The sequence below is a fragment of the Camelus bactrianus genome, chromosome 13 (assembly GCF_048773025.1).
Source record: "Camelus bactrianus isolate YW-2024 breed Bactrian camel chromosome 13, ASM4877302v1, whole genome shotgun sequence".
Classification (NCBI taxonomy): domain Eukaryota; kingdom Metazoa; phylum Chordata; class Mammalia; order Artiodactyla; family Camelidae; genus Camelus; species Camelus bactrianus.
Window position 1 is genome coordinate 76,960,869 of NC_133551.1, and position 15,867 is coordinate 76,976,735.

Genomic DNA, 15,867 nt, shown 5'->3' on the forward strand with positions numbered 1-15,867 from the left:
TGACCTCCCCTCCCAGACCCCCCTCACAGGACCCTCCAAACAGCCCTGACGGCACCCGTCACATCTCACTGTCTCCTTCACCTCCACCCTCCCTTTCCAGTCACTGCTTCCTTCTCATCACTGGGGTCCTGGGGGCTGCCTTCCCGGCAACACCCACCTGCCCCACCCGAGTGCCCTCTCCTCGAATGCGTCTCTCCTTGGAGTTTCCTCACTCGTGTTTGTGCAGGTGTGTCTGTCTGTCCGCTGCCCCCAAGGGGAGAGGGACCGCGCGTGCGCTGCCTTTGGGTGGCGCCTCTGAGCCAGGAGCACAGGAGGGGCTCAGGGAGCACTTTCCAGTGAACAGCTGAGTGAGGGATGGAGCGCCAGGGGACACGGCCAGTGGACCGCAAGCTCTGATCCCTGACCTGCCTGTGCAGCTCAGTTTATACAAAGCATTTTCTCCAAAGGAAGCTTCCATTTCCTCCCAGCCCCACTGGCTCCCCGCCCCTCATTCCTCTCCAGCACCACCTGGGCTGGAGGAGGAGGAAGGACCTGCAGCCGCCGCAGGAGAAAATCCCCGGCCAGAACTAATGAAAGCTCCTCCCGCCGGAGTGAGCTGAATGGCCCGGCAGACAGCCATGCCCTCATTCCTGGAGCCTGTGAATACGACCGTGTTCCGCAAACGGGCCTTTACAGACACAGTTAAGAGTCTCCCAGGGAGCCCTCCGGGGCAACCACAGTGGGCGCTGAACCCAGTGACAGGCGTCCCTGTAAGGAGAGGGGAGACGCAGACACGTAGGGGAGAAGCCACGTGCGGACGAGACCGCCAGCTGTGCAGCACCCGAGCCCCGGCACTGGAGGGCCCTCGGGAGGGAGCAAGCCCCCCCACACCATCATTCTGGGCTCTGGCCTCCAGAACCAACCGGGAGAGAGGCAGTTCTGTTGTTTTAAGCCCCCCAGTTTGCAGTGATTTGTTGCCGCGCCCCCAGGACACTCGGATGTGGGAGAAAGCTGGCCCTCTTGTGGGAAGCATGCAGGTGACGGAGAGGTACGGGGCTCCCCCAGGTGCGAGGCTGCCCCTGGGATGTCTGGGACCAGAGCAGGGATTCTCGGGGGGCAGGGGCACCTTGCAATGTGGAGTCGAGTCTGGCTGTCACAATGACTGACATCAGTGGCGTGGGGCCGGATGCTCCCCGCCCCGCAGTGCGCAGGACAGACCCGCTCCTCCACGGGCGGACGGCCCTCCGCCCTCTGTGACTTCGAGCATCCTGACGCACGTCTGGGCTCCAAACGCTCTGAGCCCACGGAGCCTCCTTCATCACCAGGGACAGACGCAGAATATTTTTTGCGTGATTTTAAGAAGCACCGACGTTTCCAGGAACTCAACCACCAAGCACAACGAAAGGAGGCTGCAGGCTGTGTTATTTTTGTCCTGAAGGTCGAAGAGAACTGTCCACTGTTTCAGAAAGTCACCTGCCGTCCAGGCCCAGGGGACACACCCGCCTCGGCTCGTGTTGATCGCAGCACCTTCCTGGTGAAGCCTGGGGTGGGCATGAGCCTTTCACGCCTCATTATGCCTCCCAGGGAAGATGGGCCCGGATCAGCCTGTCGTAAGTCACCTTCCTTTGTGCTTCCGCTAAATCAGTCAGGGCCCTGCACGGGTTTTCAGATAAACTGGTACCGGCAGGTTACGTTGTCTATGAAAAGACGCACTGAAAGGGAGTCGGGGGCACTGCCAGTGTGTATTAGGAACTCGAGCCCTGGGTCGGGGCGGGTCAGGAGGCCTGCGCTGGAAGCTGGCCTTCCCTCTCTGCTCCTCGGCAGCTCCGCCCAGCCCAACCTTCTCCAGCTGCCTCTGTCCCCAGAGCCCTTCCTCCTGCCCCGTCGCCACAGAGGACACTGGGGCTCTCCTTCCTGCGGAGGTGGGGACAGAGAAGGGGACCCAGCTGTGTGCCTCTTAGAGGCTCTGCCCTGGGTCCCAGGACGTACCCTTGGAGTCCCGGCTGGGGCCCGGGCTGCTGGCCTTTCCAGACAGTGTGTGAAATCACACCGCGTGGGTATCTGCCCTCCGCGCACCTTGCTGTGGGCTCTGCGGGCGGGGAGCCCCCTGGAGCCTCCTGAAGGCCCAAGCAGCCAGGAAGGCCCTTTGGTCGTTGGACCTCGTGCATGGGCCGGGGCGTTCCCAGTGAGGACCATGGTCTCCTCTTAGACTTGGGCCCCCGCTCAGGATGTCCTGAAGCCTCAAGCAGGGATGTGTGGTGGGGAGGGTCCCCCGGAGCCACAGAAAGGGCCCTGCTGGGGGTGAGGAGCGCTGGGGCCAAGCCCACTGGCCCCTGATTCTCAGTGTCAGCACCTCCCTGCCCCCCAGGGTGGGTTTGAGAACATGGGGGGTGAAGCCCAGCTGGGAGCCTGGACCACTCATGATGGGTGGTGGGCAGAGGGGACCCTGGAGACAAGCAGGCTGTCCCCGTACAAAGGATGCTTTAGCTCACGACCTCCCCCAGGGCGGTGCCCCCACCCCCCACACATAGGGGCTGTGGGCATGGCTCATTGAGGGGTTCTGCTGGGTTTCCAGGGGGGAGTCTGACGCCCAGAGCCTTCCAGGGCAGGTGGAAGTCACAGAACAGCTAGACCACTGATAGCCAGGCTCCCACGTGTCCTCGTCCCAATACCTTCGAGGGAGCAGCTGAAGGACACAAAACAAGCAGTGCCTCCCAGCACCTCCCAGTGTCTCCCAGCACCTCCCGGCACCTCCCAGTACCTCCCAGCGTCTCCTGGCACCTCCCAGCACCTCCCGGCGCCTCCCAGCACTGGCACTGCGCCACCCCCCGGGGGGTCCACACTCGGAGGGGGCTCCCTCACTGCTGCCCTGGACCCCTGACAGCTCTGCGCTCCACCGGAGTGGACACGGTCGAGTCTCAGAACAGCCATGGCAGGTAAGGAAGCCGGGACTCCCCAACGTCACGTGCGCAGTGGAGGCCACACCACTGGCCATCGGGTGGGTGGCCAGGGCCTGAGGCAGGTCTGGGTCAGATGCTCCCCCCCGCTGGTCCAGGCTCCGTCCCCTACAAGCCCCGCTCACCGGCCACCTCAGCCGGGAGATTCTGAGCCCCTGCTGCAGGCGACGAAGCTCCCGCTGAGAGAAGCGTCCTCCTCCGTTACCACCGCTCATTACCCCCGACGACAGACTTCAAGGCGGAGACTGGACCTGGTCGGGAGCAAAGACCAGAGGCCTCGTCCTCCCCTCTAACCACGCAGCCCGGCCATCATGTGTCTGCCTGCAAGCGGGCCTGAGTCTCCGGGATGGCGGGGGGCTCTGCGGAGCCAGAGCGCCACTGGGGCCCGATCTGCCGCGGGGGTGAGGACGGGGGCGCCCCTGCCAGGTGTATCCCCACGGGCCCTTCCACAGCAGCCCCGTCACGCAGGGCGGCTCGCGGGCAGGGGTAGGGGGTGGGGAGGCACATCTCACCCCAAACGGCGGCTCTGAAACCCAGTCTCCAGGGTCTGCCGAGCTGGCCCTGGAGCTGACCTGTGCCTGGAGCTGCTGGGCCCGCCACCTGGGCCCCCGGATGGCAGGGTGACACTGGAAGACGTGGAGGTCCCCAAGGACCTCCTTTCGCTGACGACAAAATGGGCAGGGGAGCAGCACCGAGTTTGTCTTCCTGACTCTTGGAGGAAGGACACGGGGCCTCGCACGGTCCTGCGTCAGGTCAGAGCCGCACGAGGGGCCTCGAGGGTTTTCCCTTCCAGCGCCTGTTCTAGAGGGGAGAACACGGTCCTGGGGTCGCCTCCCGGCTCCCACTACCAGGCAGGCCTCCGGGCTTTCAGGGGCGCTGGCCTCGCCACTGTGCTGGGAGCTCTCCGCCCTCCACCCACTCCCCATCTCCCCGTCCTCTGCATGTGCGCACCCTCCCTGTCCATCAAAACCGGGCCTCGCTCACCCCTCCTCCCCGACCCATTTCCAGAGCAACAACTGTGCTCTCGCCGACCTCGCATGGTGACACTCCCTCTCGCGTCCTTAGCTGTCACCTGTCTCTTGTGCAAGCACGTGGCCTTCCCTGTCCGGCTTTCCCAAAGCAATTTTTAAGCTCCTTGGAAAGAGGGCAAGATGCTGGGGGAGGTTCCATCCCCTAACCGCCCCCTGCTGCTCCCACCCCGAGGTGCAGCATTTAATGTCAACTAAGGAGTGGACGGTTCGCTGCGCAATTGATCAGAAGCCAGAAACTCTAAAACCAGTTCTAACACAGTCAAATAAAAATCCTAAAAATGATGTTCTGTCTAATATTTAATCTCAACGCTCAGAATCATTCTCCCGTGAGTGGATGAAAACCATGAATTTAATCCACCGTATGTCAAACGGACCTGTTAGTGCCGTGACCATGGAGGGGAGACTCCCTCCTCCCCGGGCCCAGGAGAGCCGGCAACCCCCCCTCCCCGCACCCTTAGAGGACACCAGCTTCCAAGGAGGGAAGCACCAGCGCGGGCCCCATCCTGCGCCTCCCGAGGGCCTGCTGAGGCCCGCAGCCCGGCGGGGAGAGGGGGCCCGCAGCGCGAAGGCAGCAAGTACACCCGGACAGGCGCCGGGGTTCTGCACGAGTTAAACGGCCTTCCGATCGCAACTTCTCTTAGAAGGAGGGTGAGGCCCTGGGGGAGACGAAAAGCTTAAGAAGCACTAAATGCAACAAGGTGGAACAGGAAGGACGCGCAGGAAATGAAGGGAGCCGGCGACAGAGTCATCTCCAGAAGAACCCGGCCAGCTTCACGAGTCAGAGCTCATTTATCCACTTGGTGTGAACATAGCTTTGCTCAGCAAAAGCAGGGACGCGCTCGGAGAGGCTGGACGCGTCCCAGAGCTGTCGGCAGACACACAGGATCCGCCTGTGGCCGCGACAGGTCCCCACCGGCAACCACAGCCCGCAGGACAAGCCACACCGCACTGATTCCGAAAGTCCCAGCTAAGACCCCAAAGACCCCCCTCGCCGCCTGCAGAGTGTAGGACGCCTGGGAAAGCGCCTTGTGCTCATTTGTTCATTGATGCTCTTACCCCAATTAAGCCACTCAAAACTTTTGAAGTTCATGAGTCATTTGCTTCGAATCTCTTTAAATTAAGGACGGATTCATTTCCCTGGCAGCAAACACCCAGAAAGTTAATTAAAAGGGGCTCAGCATTTAAACAGCCATCACGGCTTTAAGCAGAGGAGAGGGGCCCGTGCCCCTGTTACATCAGCTTCTCCTGCTTTCCCTCCCCTTCTCCCGGCCTTTGGAAACTAGTCCGTCCTCGTGGGACTTGAGCCAAGGTCTCTCCACTCCCTGTTCAGGTCAGCTGACCACTGGGGCGAGAGAAGATGACAGCAGCCTGTCCCACCACGAGGACGCTGAAGGCCCCCTACTGACAAGGACAAAGCAACTTGGAAATCATCCTTGGAGACGCATGAGTGGGTTCCAATGTAAAAATTACCAGGCAGGACTGGGATGACATCGGAGCCATCGCATCCTTGAGCTGCTAGGTGTCACGAATACGTGATTGATCTAAATGGGGACAAACCTTGAATGATAATGGGGACCTTGGCCCCTCCTGGGCAGGACACCTTCTCAGAGTTGTGAACACTGGCATTGGGGAAAGCACCAGACGTGTCTGCACTGGCTGAATCCCAGGCAGTTGTAGGGTCTAGGAGTGTCTGGTCCAGGAAATCTTTACTGAGCACTAACCGCGCGCCAGGGGCCCAGGAGCTCCTGTGGCAGGCAATTGAGGGGACTGAAACCAGCTGGCTTAGATTCCCCGCAGCTCCCTTTATGAGGCTTAAGATTAAAGCCCAGGAAACGACTTTCCGTTTTTCTCCTGGGAGACACTGTGATTCCAGACTCAGAACACGACCAGCAAGGGAGTTGTCACAGGAGGACAACGCTCCGCTGTGGGGAGCCCTCCTCTCCTGACCTCAGGTGAACTGCTGACCGTCCGACATTCACCCTCCGCCAGCACCTTGTGAGGCTGGAACTCAATACCCTGGTGAACCTGAGCCAGGTGATTTTCCATCCCAAGCAGTTCCCAGCTAGTGTCACTGCACCAAGGTCAAGGATGAGGGCACAGGACCTCATCAAATAACCTCACCATGGAGCAGCAAATGGAGCAGCAACCTGGTGATGCAAATCATCACAAGGATAACAATCATCACTGTCGTCAGCACCACCATCACCACCATCACTGTTATTCCCACCAACTTCATCACCACCATCTTCATCACCACCCTCATCACAACCACCATCATCACCACCATCATCACCACCATCATCACCATCACCACTACCATCATCACCACCATCATCACCACCATCACCACAACCACCATCACCACCATCATCACCATCACCATCATCACCACCACCATCATCATCACCATTATTTCCATTATCATCACCATCACCATCTTCATCGTTATCATATTAACAGCAGCCAACATGTACGAAGGAGCTATTATGTGCCAGGCACTGAACACCTGGCACGCACTATCTCACTTAATCTTTACAACATTATGAGACAGTTAATTCTATAATTCCCACCAAGGCACAGAGAGGAGCAGCGAGCCGCCCGCGCTCACACAGCTAACACAGTGAAGCCAGGAATTGGCGGGAGGGCAGCGGCACTCTTACCCACCATGCTAAAACTGGGAGAGACTTCTCAGCCTCTTTACTTGCAGGGTGATTCCTGCAGGAGGGGCCCTTGGATAATTCCGGCAGCTATTCCATATGATGTTAGCTCTGGAGGGATTCCAGAGGGCCCCCGCTCACCGGCCACCTGCCCATTCTATGCCCACCAAGGCCTGTGCTACAGACAGACTGGAAAACACAGCATCCACATTTAAACATGTCTCTACAGAAACAAAGACAACTCTCTAAATCTGATTGCAACTTCTTTGGACAACAGAGCTAACTTAACAACGTCTTCACATCACTTCCTAAAACCTTCCTTCCTGACTTTTTAGGGGTGCTCCCAGCTGTGAGGGGGCGCATCTGGGCCTGCTGGCCCTGACACCGGCAACCTGCTCTAGGAAGTCACTCTCCCTGGGTGTGAAACAACTGGCACGGGGGGCAGATCTTTAGGTGCCAGGCCTCGTGTTTTGTACTCAGTGTTGATTAACTGAATCCTCGCAGCGACCATCTAGGAGAGAGGTTTCTGAGCTTTGTGCTGATGAAAAAAAATGAAGCCAGGAGAGAAGAGAACTGTCCCAGGGTCACCGAGCGACACGCAGCCGAGCCCAGGTTCACACGCACCCCTGCAGCCTAGAAACAGACCGCTCACATGGCCAGCACAGCCCCCTGCCCACAGCTCAGGGGCCCCCAAGACCACCCTGGCCACCCTAAGTTCTGCCCGAGCAGTGTGAGTGGAGGCCGTACTCCACAAGGAGCTAGGGACCCCGGTCTACGTCTGAGGAGCACGAGAACCCTCAGGACCCCGCTCAGGCCCTCAGCACCCCGGGGCGTGGGTCCCACAGGCAGGACCAGCTAAGCGTGGATGGACCCTGTTGGGGAAATCATCTCAGCACTTCCTCTCTTCCTGACCCTTGAGCCAGCGTCTGCGGGCCACGGGCTGTCCCTCCTGAGCATTCAGCATCGCTTCCCAGAATCAACACTCCTCTGTGTTCAAAGCAAACACACAAATTTTCCCCCCTTTTAAATTTGTTGTGCTAAACAAATTAACCTAGCACCAGATTAGATTATGAAGAACCATAAATCTTTCCCAAGATAAGCGTCTGTCATGTTGGATCGGCAGTGGCCAATGTACTGTGAATTAATTTGCTGAACCTTATAATGCCGGCCCGGGCGTTTTACTTTAGCCATAACAAATGTAATTCGGAATAAATGGGAGTTAGTTTGCTCAGCCATGTCTGTACAGTAAGTGACGTATGCAGAGGAGATGGCAGCAAATGAAGGCAGTGCTAAATTCTATTACAATGAAGGCTTGTGAGTTTATTGAGATAAAAACGAATGCTTTGTAAACCGCTCTTGGGAGCCTGGCACAGAGATGTCACACAGGCTCTGTGTGTCTGTAGATTCTGGAAGGAGGCTACGTGGGAGACGGTGGAGGCGCCGCCCCGCAGACCCTCTCCGGTGATGCTCCCGAGCTCCCAGCCGCATCCCTGGACCCGGCCCCCGGCCCCCAGCCTGAAATGAAGCTTGGGTTTGCTTCCACAGACACGCGGCTCTCTAGGGAAGAGTTGCTCAGGATAAAGACTGCAGGTCTCTTGTCCGGGTGCAAGAAGGAAGTAGGTCACAGAACAAAAGCCACCCACTCCACGGAAACCTGCCCGACTACCGACCGCAGCCCGCCTGCCGGCCAGGATGCAGGGTCTGGGGCACCCGCAGCATGAGAGGGACAGTGTGGCACCCCGGCTGCAGAGGGACCCTGAGGAGCCGTTCTCTTCTGTCCTCTGGGTTCTGAAGAGGACCCGTGTCGGGCCCAAGCCCCGCGGAAGAGGAGAAGCAAGCTGGGGGTGGAGGAGGCGGCCCGGAGCCCCCACCCCTTTGTGCTTATGCCCTGGAATCTGCATCCTATTTTACAAGTCAGCAAATACGGCCCCTTAGTCTCAGGTGTGCACGCACAGATCCAATCTGTGAACCCGGGAGTCAGGCTGGGGCGTGGGGCCTAAGGGTGCCGGAGGAGGCTCGGAACACAGGGGACCGGGATGCTGTGCCCTCCGGCTAGATTTCAGGAGCAGAGCCCAGCCTGAAGCCGGGTACGTGCTGGGGGGTCACAAGTGAAGGGACAAGCTTTGGCCTGGGAGGTTTTCAAGGGCTACTCACTTCGAAGCAATTGGAGGGGTTACAGGAGGGAAAAGAAACACAGAGGAAGCTGCGGTAGATATGCTGAGGCCAAGAAGCGCTAATTGTCTACATGCACCTGGAATAACACGGGCAGAAGAACCAAAGCCATTCATCTGGTCTCCGTCCTCCAAACACCTCCTAATCCATCTTGGGGGAAAAGAGAGCCCCAGCCTGAGTCAGTGTGCAAAGCCTCAACTAACACCGCAGGGAGTTAGTTCCTCCTGATGTCTGACCTCAGTCTTTCCTGCTGTGTAAGGTCATTCCTAGTTCTGAGCCAGTCCGGCAGTCGTCCCTCATAGGGTCACACCCTTGAAGGTTTTTGAAGATGCCACACAGCCCTACTCCATCAGCAGATGCGCCCACGTCTTACTCCTGGGCTGGCCCAGGAGATGAAGTTCTGCTGCGAAGGAAGCTGCGGCTCTGTGTCTGGTGGGGCTCAGACACCCTTAACACAGGCCAGGCGGGTACAGGGTCCACTTTCAGGCCACCACTAAGGAGAGACCCTCTCCCTTCTCCCTCCACCAGACAGAACAGCCTAGCCCCTCCCTCTGCAGCACAACCCACGTGTGCCAGGGCACACCCATGGGCAAGTTCATGGACACACAGCACCCCGTCTCTCCCTGAGGCACCCTTTTTTTAGGTTCCACTGTTGGGGATTGGGGAGTCCCACCAGACAGCATCTCCCGGGCACAGCTCAGCGTCCCTCCTAGGCCCCACCCCAAAGGCCCCCCACAAGCGGACCCCAACCAGAAAAGAGGTGCGTACCTGAGGTCTCCCCCAGAACCCGCGGGGGCTTGCTGTCTTTGTCACTGTCTTTGCTGGGACTGGCGGAAGGCTCCGTTGTGCTAACCCCAACCAGGATCCTACTCCTGGGGTCCAGGGGCTCGGTGACCCCTTTAGTCTGCAGCGTCATGGAGGTGGCCGTGGTGGCGGTGGCGGTGGTGGTGGCAGTGGCTACCGTTGTCTTTCGTGTTTGGAAGGTGGAGACTGTGGTGGGGCCGTAAATGCCCGGAAATGTGTTGGATTCCAGGGCCTCCTCCTCCCCTGTGGGCCCCCAGGCAATGAACTCTGTCTCCGTGGTGGGCCGGCTGCCGCGGAAGTCAAAGCTGTTGAAGCCGACCCCCTGCAGGTGCCTCCTTCCCCGCCTCAGGAGGGCCTGCTGGTCCGAGGGGGCCCCGCTGCCCCCCACGGAGGACGAGGACGGGGAGGAGGAGCCCAGGGAAGGGCTGGATTTGGCAGCGGCTGGGGGCTTGGCTAGCCCCTCTTTGGGCACCAGAGCGGCCACCTGGTCCCTGGGTCTGTGCGCCCGTCGGGCCCGGACACCCGGCATCTGCCCGTGACTGTGACCGCGCTCCACGCGGGGCGGGCGGGGGCTCCACACGGGCGCCGGGACCCGGGCAGGCTGCCCGCTTTTAAAACTCCACAAGCGGGCCGGCCGGTGGGGCGGCCGGGGCAGGAGCCGGAACTCGGGGCCCGGGCCCAGGGACTCACACGACGGCAGGTCCAGGACGAGCTGAAACATGGCTATGAGTATCCAAGCATGGCTCCCCCGGGAGCAGCCGGGCCAGCGGATGGGCGTGGAGCTGCGTGGGGAAGAGAGAGGACAGTCAGTGTGGGCTCCCCTGCCTCCACCCGGCCCCCGCCCGACCTCGTCCTGAGCGCTAACCCCAGCTCCGCAAGAGGAACGAAACCCTTCATCAGTGGACTCCAAAGGCCAAGTCAAGTGTGGCCAGCTGATCAGCAACGTAGGAGCAGCAGCCCTGCCGTACATGAGCTGGTCCCCGGCCGGCACGTCCCGCCTCCTCCGGGGAGCCTGCCCGCTCACAGCTTCCCGGTGACAGTGACGGAACACTGCTGCCCGGGAGGGAGGGGGACCGGGTCTCAGGGCCCCTCCCCACCCATCAGCTGGAGAGACGACCTCACAGGCCTTCCATCCCCGCTTTGCTTTGGCCCAGAATAAAACGGGGGCTCCCAGAGGACACGAGGGAGGAAGGGCAGGGCCAGGGACGAGGTCCACACCCAGGATCTGGGGCCCACCCTTCTCTCTGGGTCACAGAAGTTCCCGATCCAAGGAGGGGGCCGCCAAGCCTGCGGCCGCGTCCCAAGGTCCAGAGGGACAGAGGTTGCAGCTGGTGGGGCTTCACGTGGGTGGAGCACAAGGCCCCGGCATCCACTGCTCCGGGCCGGGCCCTGCACTCCGCAGACCCCACCTCGTCTCTCAGTCGAACATGCATATTTTACAGCAGGCCCGAGGCCTGCAATGCCACACACGTACACGGGCAAGCTTCTGACTTTAGGCCTCCTCCAAACCTCACTCAGGAGAAGATGTGCTGCGGAGAAGTTGCAAGTTCGCGGGGCACCGCCTCTGCCCATGTGCTTGCTCTGGGGACATCTCTGCTCCCTCGATTTTTCTCTGGGGGGAGCACCCTCTGAAACCCGATTACCCACCTCCTCAGGGCGGGGAGGCCAGAGGGGAGCACCCCGCACCGCGCAGCAAGGGCAGTGGGGCTCAGCGCAGGCTGGGCCCAGGTGGCTCCCGGGCGTGGCAGGTAAGGATGCCACCCATGGCAGCCACATGGAGGGCGTGCGGACCCGGCCCACGCGCCCTCCCACCAGCGTAGACGATTGAGGCCCAGGGACCGGCGACAGGCACCTTCAAAGTCAGAGCTTGTCACCAACATCACGTCTGAAAATTGACATGAAGGCAGGATTTAGGGATGGGGCTGGGCACGTTCGGTTCAAAGGAGTCACGTGACTTTAAAAGGGACTCAGCACATGTGTGCGTGTCCCTGAGAGAGTGTGTGTGCACGTGTGTGTGTGAGTGTGCGCCCCCCGCTCTGCAGCCCACGTGCTCGGTGCGGACCCCTCTCACTGACACTCGGGGACACGCTGTCCCCGCCAGCCATCGGCAAGTCGAAGGAAGAAACACGTGTTAATGGATCCCCAAACAGTCAGGCCCCGGTTCTCTCATCGGGAGGAAAGCGCTTTGCTGCAGGAACTGGGAGATGCTCATCATGCTAATGCCTCTGCACCGCGTGGCTGCCAGGGCACAATTTCTCTGCAGCCAGCCGAGCTCGGTGCAGGGGCTGCGGCCCCGCTGGCTGTGCACGGAGAACCACCCCCCACCATGCACACTCTAAGTGTGGCTCCTCTGCGGCCACAGTGGCTCCGTGAAGGATGGATGGTTTAGGACCTCGAGCTCTCCCACCTCGCTGCACACCTGGACACGAGTCCAGCCCTCAGGGGACTGGGGCGCTGCTTCCAGCAGGCGTGCTGCTTCAGCCTGGAGGGTGCCCTTGGCCATCGTCAGGCACCATGGGGCTTCCCAAGCACCACCAGGTACCACTGAGCCTACCACGCCTCCCCGGGCCTCACCAGGCATCTCCAGGTCCCATCAGGTCCCACCAGGTCCCACTAGGCCTCACCACGTATCCCCAGGCTTCACCAGGCACCACAAGTTACCACCACCTCACCAGGCTTCTCTAGACCCCACCAGTCACCACTAGGCCCCACCAAGCACTACCAGGAACCCCCAGGTCTCACCAGGTACCCAGAGACCTCACTGGGCACCACCAGGTACCACAGTCACACTGGGCCCCACAGGCCCCGCCAGGCCCCCGCAGGCTGAATGAAGAACAGCCACTCACAAGCCTGCCTGCCATCAGTACCTGGAGGCCCAGCGCCCCAGGAAATGAAGACAGCGGCACCTCAGCCTGGCCGGCCCGCCCCGGCGTAACTTCACACGAGGCTGTCTCTGCCCTTTTCCCCAATCGCGCGCTGTAATTGGTTAGCATAGAAATCCCTCTTTTCCACGCCACCCAGCTGTTACGCAGAAAAACATCCAACTGCAGTTGTTGGCGGGAAGAGTCTGGTTCGTTCTTCCTCTTCAAGGCCTGTTTGTCCCTCTAAAGTGGTGGGTTTGTTCACAGAGGGAGAGTAAAGCAGGCAGGTGAGCAAGTCGGGACAGAAGCCCCACCACCCGCAGCCCCCGGACCGGGAGCAGGGACGGCTGCCCTCGGAGGGAGGTCCGCGGCCCGTCCTGTGGCCTGCAGGGGACTCCCGGTTGGTCTCTTTACAAGGGTCAGATGCCCCACATCCTGTGCTCCGTCACCAGGCCTGCTGCCCCCCTGCCTGATCTGGTCCCTCCTGGACTCGCGTGGGAGCGTCCTGGGCAAAGATGCACTGTGGTTTTAGGGGATTCAGCCACATGCGCAGGGACCACGTAGGCAACAAGTGACCTCTGCCCTCATCCCTCCAGCTGGTCCAACCAGGCAGGACCCCAGGAACACTCTGCCCTCCCCTCTCATGCTCCTCAGCACGGGGCTGGGAAGCCCCCAGTTCCAGACCCATTTCACAATTAAGAGGTTCTCCAGGATCCACCCACACATCTTCTTCCCCGGGGTGGGGGGTGGCATCTGGGGCGCTGTCGGTCGTCTCTCAAGATGGGAGAGGACCCCACACGTGGGCAGGGGCTGGTGACACCACTAACCATCAGAGCTGGTGGTGACACGCCGAGAAGGCCAGGCCATGGTGCAGGCCGAGGTGGGACGGCCTCCCCCCAAACTCTGAGGCATCCACAGACCCCTAACGAACGTGCCTCCACTGCAACCCCACAGGGACTGCCACCAGCAAAAAAGCCGGACACTTCCAAGTGCCAGCGAGGCTGCGGGAGACGGGGCGTCTTGTGCACCGCTGGTGGGAATGCGGAATAGTGCAGCCATCAGGCAGCCTGCAGGGTCCTCCAAGACACAGGGTTCCCAGCAGACCCAGGAATTCCAGTCTTGGGGATGAGCCCACGTCCACACCAAAGCGGGTACGTGACGCTCGTGGCGCAAAATTCACGGCAGAAGGAAGGGAAGCTGCCTCAGCACCCTTCACCTGATGAGGGGTCAAGAACTGTGACCCTGGGCCGGGGAAAGGTATGGCTCAGAGGCGGGGCGTGTGCTTAGCGTGCGCAAGGCCCTGGGTTCAATCCCCAGTGCCTTCACCAAACATTAATAATAAATGAATGAATGAATGAATGAATGAATGAATGAATAAATCTAATCCCCTCCCCAAAAAGAAGGGTGGCCCCTCACCACAGCAGAACGCTACTTGGCCGTGAGAAGGAAAGCTAGTTGCTACCATGGGGATGAACCTTGGAAACATTCAGAGAAGCCAGTCACATAAGGCTCTGTGTAGTTCGAATCCACTTACACAGAACACCCAGAATCAGGGTCGGTGGGGGCGGGGCCTGGGGGCGGGGGACTTAGGGAGTGACGGTTAGTGGTTACGCGGTTTGCTTTAAGGGCGACCAGACTGTTCAGGAGTTAGTAGCCATGGCAGGTGCACAGCCTTGTGGATGCACTACAACCACGGAACTCCACAGTTTAAAGGCGTGAATTTTAGGGAGTGTAAATTAGGTCTGAAGCAGCATTCGAAGGTGCAGCGGTAGTGGACAGACTGACTCGGGTGGGCCGCGCTGCATCCTCACTCTGTTCCCCGTCCCTAAAAGGTGCGAGGGAAAAAGGATGCTGGGGCCAGAGCCGGCCTCTGCAATGCGCGCGTGCAGCTAAGACTTCAGATCCGTCCACACGCTCCTCGCCTGGGTGTCTGGCTGCGGCGTCTACACCCTGGGCAAGGCGGGCCCCGGAGGGCGCCCCCTGCAGTAACCCAGACTTTCAGACGAAGCAGCAGCTCCGCCAGCCACCCCACCGCACCGCTTCCAAACTGGGAGCTACGCTCCACCTCACTGTGTTCTCCAGTTTGTGGCTTGCTTCTCTCCCTGTTCAATTTTTATTGAAATCTGTTTTCCCCCAAGAGCAGTTTAATAAGATTCAACAAATTGAGATTCAATTCGGTACCTTCTGTATGTTTTCTTCTCCAAAGAAAATCACTGTCAGTTAAGGGAGACAAAGACATCTCCACTGAAGGGTGTACTTCTCCCCGAGCAAGGGGTCTGCAGGGGTCCCCCCTGCCAGCAGCCGGCGCCCTCTTGCCGGAGCCCTGGGGCCCTGAGACTCAGGGCTGGGCCGGAGGCTGACACCGGAGCCCTGGGGCGGCCTGGCCCCAAGGCCACCTTGAGTTCCAGGACGAGACGGGACCTGGAGGGTCCGACGTGTGGCCAGTCTGTCTCCGCACCCCATGCACACCCCCCGCGAGAGATGACCGAGGAAGACTCCCACCCCTGCACGTCTGCCCTGGGGCTTGTCCGCAGCCGGTTTGGGGGACGAGCCACAGTGGGAAGAACTCTCTGAGGCTGGCCCGGGTGTGGGCTTGCTGCTTAGGCCCCGGGAGTCCCAGGTCTGCAACCTTCGAGGAAACGGCTGGAGCAGGCAGCACTGAGGGCTCCTCGCCCCCTAGGAAGACGAGTGTGTCTGTGACCCACCCCGATGGCCCCCCAGAAACGCCTCTGAGGACGCAGGTGGTGCACACGCCGATGCGCTTCTTCCAGGACAGCTGGTTCACAGACGTCCCTGTGCCCATGAGGGCGCCCCCAACAGCCCTGCGAATGAGGGCGGCCCCCCAGCTGGGGCCCAGGACCCCAGGGAGCCCCCACGGAGCCTACCTGCCCCCCTTCCGGCAGGACCCTGTGTCCAGACGACTCTCACTCCCACTCCACTTCTGTTGGTTTGTTTGCTTAAATAAGCTTTTCAGGTTAGGGTAGGTTTAGATATACAGACAAACCGCACGAGGGCGCAGAGTCCCTGTGTGCCCCCCTCCCAGATGCCCCGAGGTTCACACCCTCCCTCCCTCCCTCGGCTGAGTCTCTTAAAGCTGAGGGAAAGCGCGGGTCCACCACCAGGAGCCCAATTCCGTACTTCATTAGGACTTCACGTTTTTTCTTCCAGGATCCCTCTCGGGGCACCACGTGACGTCGGTCATCACGTCTCCTCGGGCCCCTCCCGGCTGTGGCGGCTGCTCAGACCTGCCTTGACAGCTGGGAGGAGGAGGGGTCAGGCAGTTTGCGGACTGTCCCTCTGCTTGGGTCTGTCTGGTGTTTCTCTCATGGCGAGACTGGGGCAATGGGTCCTTGGGAGGCACCAGAGCTGCAGTGTCCCCCTTGTCACGTGGCATCGGGGTGCCTGT

General features: G+C 60.3%; 1 protein-coding gene across 2 annotated transcripts in view; it reads right to left on the bottom strand.

The window, feature by feature from the left end:
• The window catches only part of AJAP1 (adherens junctions associated protein 1), a 111,659-nt gene that overhangs the window by 48,883 nt on the left and 46,909 nt on the right, over positions 1 to 15,867 (bottom strand). Inside the window, exons 1-2 of one of the 2 annotated variants that reach the window (XM_074377589.1) lie at positions 10,466 to 10,947; positions 9,565 to 10,382 (exon numbers count right to left, since the gene is read on the bottom strand). In XM_074377589.1, the coding sequence (XP_074233690.1) occupies positions 9,565 to 10,382; positions 10,466 to 10,497 (850 nt within the window). In that variant the 5' untranslated portion in view covers positions 10,498 to 10,947. Of the gene's footprint in view, positions 1 to 9,564; positions 10,383 to 10,465; positions 10,948 to 15,867 lie in introns of those variants that run through there. The other variant, XM_074377590.1, reaches the window with a different exon arrangement.